This window comes from Austrofundulus limnaeus, unplaced genomic scaffold, assembly GCF_001266775.1.
Source record: "Austrofundulus limnaeus strain Quisiro unplaced genomic scaffold, Austrofundulus_limnaeus-1.0 Scaffold17, whole genome shotgun sequence".
NCBI lineage: Eukaryota > Metazoa > Chordata > Actinopteri > Cyprinodontiformes > Rivulidae > Austrofundulus > Austrofundulus limnaeus.
The window spans coordinates 2,729,234-2,734,225 of NW_013952419.1; the positions used below are offsets into that span (position 1 = coordinate 2,729,234).

At 37.5% G+C, this 4,992-nt stretch overlaps 1 protein-coding gene across 1 annotated transcript in view; it reads right to left on the bottom strand.

Moving 5' to 3' along the window:
- LOC106514148 (FRAS1 related extracellular matrix 2) overlaps positions 1-4,992 on the bottom strand; it is a gene marked incomplete at its 5' end in the record, with an annotated part of 90,770 nt that overhangs the window by 23,322 nt on the left and 62,456 nt on the right. The window contains 2 exon segments of the mRNA XM_014003277.1: positions 439-648; positions 737-886. Of these exon segments, the coding sequence (XP_013858731.1) occupies positions 439-648; positions 737-886 (360 nt within the window).

A 4,992-nucleotide genomic window follows, 5' to 3' on the forward strand; every position in this document is an offset into this window, starting at 1 on the left:
ATTTATAGTATTACAACTAAAACCGTTTTTGACGCCGCCACCGCAGTTTGTCCTTCATGAGCCTTCGTAGACAAGATGGCGGTGCAAGATGGCGGCTGCTTGTAATGGCAACCCACGACCATGGAGATATAAGCAGCTTTTTATAAGGTAAAATAATAAAACAAGGTCTTTGTCTGCAATGATTAGACATGTTTTTATTATTTTCATTAGTGATTATCTCAGTTTCAGCTAAAAGAATTGACAAAATCCTACACACTGTGCCTTTAAACGTATACTGATAAGACTTTTACCTGAAATGTAAACTGTAAGACAGTGAATGGATTATTGATATCAGGGCACATATGAGTACCAGCAAAAATGCTGGTATTGGTACCAATACTGGTTATCCTAACCCAAGATCAGGACACAGTTACTCTTAAGCAAAACCAGATCACTTACAGTCAGACACTGAGTCGTTGATGAAGACAGTGGCCTTTTCAGGTTCTCCCAGGATACCATTGACCGGCATTTGCAGGACTAGCTCAAATGCCTCAATCCCCTCCAGTTCTGGCTGTCCCATGTCATCCAGAATGGTAACCTTAACCGTCTGCATGCTGACACCTGGGGCGAAGTCCAAGTTCTGACTGATGCCCACATAGTCTACGCCAACTAGAGAAACACACAAGACACAGAAATGGAGACAATCACCAGGAAAACAATTCATTTGAAGCAATGGTTGGCAGATTCTTGAACCTACCTTCAGCAGAGGCACGCTCTGCCTTACGAGAACAGACCGTGACAGTCCCAGCCTTGGACAGATCAGTTCCCGTCCTCCATACTTTGATCTCTACATACCCATCGCTCTCATCTACGTGATAAGCAACCTCCGCAAAGTAAAACACTGGAGCTGCAGAGCAATAATGAAAAAGTGGGGTGGGGTGGAGGGTAGCAGGAATCAAAAATCATGTTATTAGTTCAATATTGATGTGGAATATCCTTGTTATTCACCTCCATGAGTGTATTTGCACATACATTTGTACCGAATTGACGTCTTGCTTAAGTTTCAAATCCCACTGGTGTGAATATTAATGTTCGTGCGTAAAGTAATGGATCTTTTAAAGTGGATTCTGTAGAATGCTATGAACAATCAGTATCTTACCTGCTGTAGATAAACTAAAGTGAAATGTTGCCGTTGTGAAACAGCTATATGTTTCACATTACAGAGGTGAAAAGATTTGAGATTAGAGCTGTTCTTGGCCCTGTTTGGATTGTATGTTAGCTCATCTATCTAGGTAGAAGAAAGTGCGTTTCCTAAAGTGAAGTTGTTAAAAAATCTACACTACGATAAACAAACAAACAAACAAACAAATAAATAAATAAATAAATGTAGTGCATTTATTTTGAAAAATGTCATGTTTCCACTCAATTGAAATGAGTGAAGGTAGCACATTTACTTTACATTTACTTTAAGTAAATATAAATTGTAATGTAAATTCAATGTGCTACATTAACTCATAATCTTTTTAATCCAATACAATTTTTTGAGTATATTTACATCATATTTAGGTTTTAATTGTTTGCAACATTGCCATAGAACCTCCATTAAAAGCAATAAATTAACCCTTTACGCAGAGGTGTATAGTAACTTAGTACATTGACTTTGTTACAGTACTTAAGTAATTTTTTTGAGGATTTGTAATTTTACCAAGTACTTTTTTAAATCGTGACTTTTACTTTTACTTTGTTACTTTTAAAACCAAAAATAATACTTATACTTCTTTATTAAAGTTTAAAATCTAGTTACTTGTTATAAATTAAATCTGTCTGAACTCATCATGAAATAAGTTATGTGCTCTAAAAACATTAAGTGTTGAATTTACTCAACTAAATCATATCAGCTATTTCCAGTAAACCTAGTAGAGTAAATCTGAGGCGAAATACATATTTTATTTTGAAGAAATTAACCAATTTAATCAACTTGGTTTTGTGGAGCCAGTTTAGTTCTGTAAATTTAACAGTTTATTTGTTAGAGAGCGTGGAAAAGTACTTTCACTTTTACTTCTACTTTCCCAATTTTTGTGAACAGTTTTATGACGTTTACTTAAGTAGTTTTCTCATCAGTGACATTTATTTTTACCAAAGTCATTTTTTAGCTTATTTTTACTTTTATTTAGTTATTTTTTCAAGTACTTCATAGACCTCTGCCTTTAAGGCAGGACTATTCAACTGGCCGAATATCAACTATTGAATATAGTTGAACAGCCCTGCTTTAAGCTGCTTTGGTATTTTCTTTTTTAATGTTGCTACTTTCTTTAACACAGACCTGTCAGCAGACACCTGAAGTCTGGCATGAGTCATTTGTAAAGCTGGAGGTCAGACAGGTGGGTCAAACAGCCACAGGCCATTAGTCTGACGTCCAGCGGTAGAAAGGCCTGACCTCCCCATCTTCCCCAGCCGCTCACTCAACTTCACTGAAATTTGTCTTTTGTCCTTTAACACAGAAATTGCTCTGCTGCTCTGCTTGCTTTTACTCATTAAAACAAAAACGAAACAAACATGGAAAGCAGAATGTTGCCTCAGCATGTGTTTTCAGGAATATTCAGGCACTCACATTGCTTGTGTCTGATTTTATTTAATTTTATTTTAACTTTTTTCTTTTTTTTTTTTCAAAAACATCATGCCAAAAGCAATACCTCAGTTTCATTTTCAAAGGTTAAAAGCTGTCAAATCTTTGTCTCTGCATAAAAAAGCTGCAAAATAAAGATTTTGTTGAACTTTCTAAATGCTGTCAAGTTTTTTTTTCATGAAAACCTTCCCAATCCTGACTAATTTTAGAAGGTGGCACTAAATCAATACTGAAATAGTGTTAAAAATGTGTTAAAGTTTCAACAACAATGGACCCGCATTATGTTTCTGCTCCTTTTGCAAAAAGACTGGGAGGCATAATGAGGGTGCAACAATCCCTCAGGGAGCCGGCTGTGTTTCTTTCTCTGTCTGAAGAATTAAGTCGATGTAACAAATAAGAATGCAGTTAGCTCGGAAAACAAAGTCTGTCTGCGTGTGTGTCTTTATCTTTTTGAATGCCGAGTCGTGAGATGGTGAGGCAGAGAAAGCGGCCCCCCAGACAGCTCAAAGGCCTGTTTGAACAGGGATTGTTTCCTAAGGCAGTAAAGTGGAGGCAGTCCAGGGTGTATTAGACAGCTTCATCCCTCACAAGTCATTCTGTCAAGTAAAAAATTWAAAAAATAGGAAAACTCAACAATAAAAGTTTTTCTTTGTTTAAACCTTCCAATCACTTTCTTATATTTTGGCATATATTCGAAAAATAGCAAGTGCATTGTCATATCTGGTCTTCAGATTAAAAACACTACAGTCCACATTTTATGCATTGCATGAATTTTAATTTGCTTTTCGGTTTTATTTATAAACCTTAACTGGGCCAGGTAACAAAAAAGCTATGCGATGTAGCAAACAAAAGGACGGAGGAAAAAAATCTCTGCTCCATCTTGACTCTCGGCTTGATGGGAGAAGTGACAGCTCGGGGCAACCATATCCAGCGAGTATCAAACATCAAGCGCAGCCTGTGCCCTTTTGCGCTTCTTTTTTTTACCTCTTCCTCCCACACATACACAACAGATGTAGCGCCGGTTTGAAACTCAGACAGAATTTGAGCGTAAAGTGGAGTTAAAAGGGAAAAAATGTGAACAGCGTAGGTGGGGAAAAACACACATGAATAATGACATTTGACCAAACGTTGTGGTAAACAGGACTGAGGCTTGCGTGTTTTCCATTTGCTACTTTTTTAGTTGGTTGGGAGGCTAATGCAGAAATGATGTATCTTGCTCTTAAACATAAACAACTGGGCTCACGTTTTCCTCTCCCTGCTCAGAGAGGATCCTCTGTAAATAAAAGAACTTCATGTCTGCATTCGCGCACGTCTCAGCTGAATTTACCGGAGGAGAGGCAGCTGAGCGACGAGAGATGAATGCATCCTCTCCCCTCACTGGGGCCACGCCTCTGCCTTTGCACGCCGCTTGTGCGACTGAATTCTGGGGAAAGGTGCAAAAACAAATTTGTGATAATTACTACTATGTGGGTGTCTGTAACAGCTCGTGTCACCGCGCCTTTAAATACAGTTTATAAAGCATTCTCAGCTGTTCTTTGAAGCAGTGCCACCGCTCTTGGAAGGAAAGATTTTACAAATTTGAAAAAGGTGGGAATTCAAAGGTTGACTCTTTATGGTATAACTCGCTTCGCAATATTGGTTGGGGTTGAAATTCACACCTATATGAAGGAAGGTGAAATGATGGGAAAAGGTGGGAAACGCATCATATTTGCAACATTCAACACAGGCAGATGCCCGCCACTGAAGGTGATAATGCTTTGGCGGTGTCTACATGCAATTGTGATTTCAGGATCCTCAGGCCACGGTTGATTTAATAATTAAATACAAAAAAAAAAWAATAATAATGCAAATGCAGTTACTGACAGCAAAGTTACGTCTACTGTGAAGAAAATCAACCCAATATAAAGAGACAATTTTTTTTCACCCAGGTCCAAACTTCTTTTATTTGAGGTGAGTTTGTGGTCTGATGAATGAGACTTTAAGCTCATTCTGGAACTGATGGAATCCACTTCCTTTGGGCCAAAAAGAAAAGAGATGATCCCATTTATTATCAAAGCTCAGTTCAAAGCCAGGCTCTATTATGGTTTGAAGCTGCATTAATCCCCATGAAATCAGAATCGTGCATCACTGTGGGGGCATCATAAGGCTACAGTAGAGTAAACTTTTAATGACCTTATACTGTATGACAATAGTCATTCTGGAACAACGATTGGTTAATTAGTTGAAACCCATTTCTTGTTCAGAGCTACAGCAGTTAATTTTCTTATTTTTTTCTGCCACCAGTTTCTTATGCAATGTTGGAAAATAAGTTATGGTTTTTGACATTTATTCTATTATTTTTAACCAAACAAAATTAAGATAAGAAAATGTAAGATAATCCTTTATAT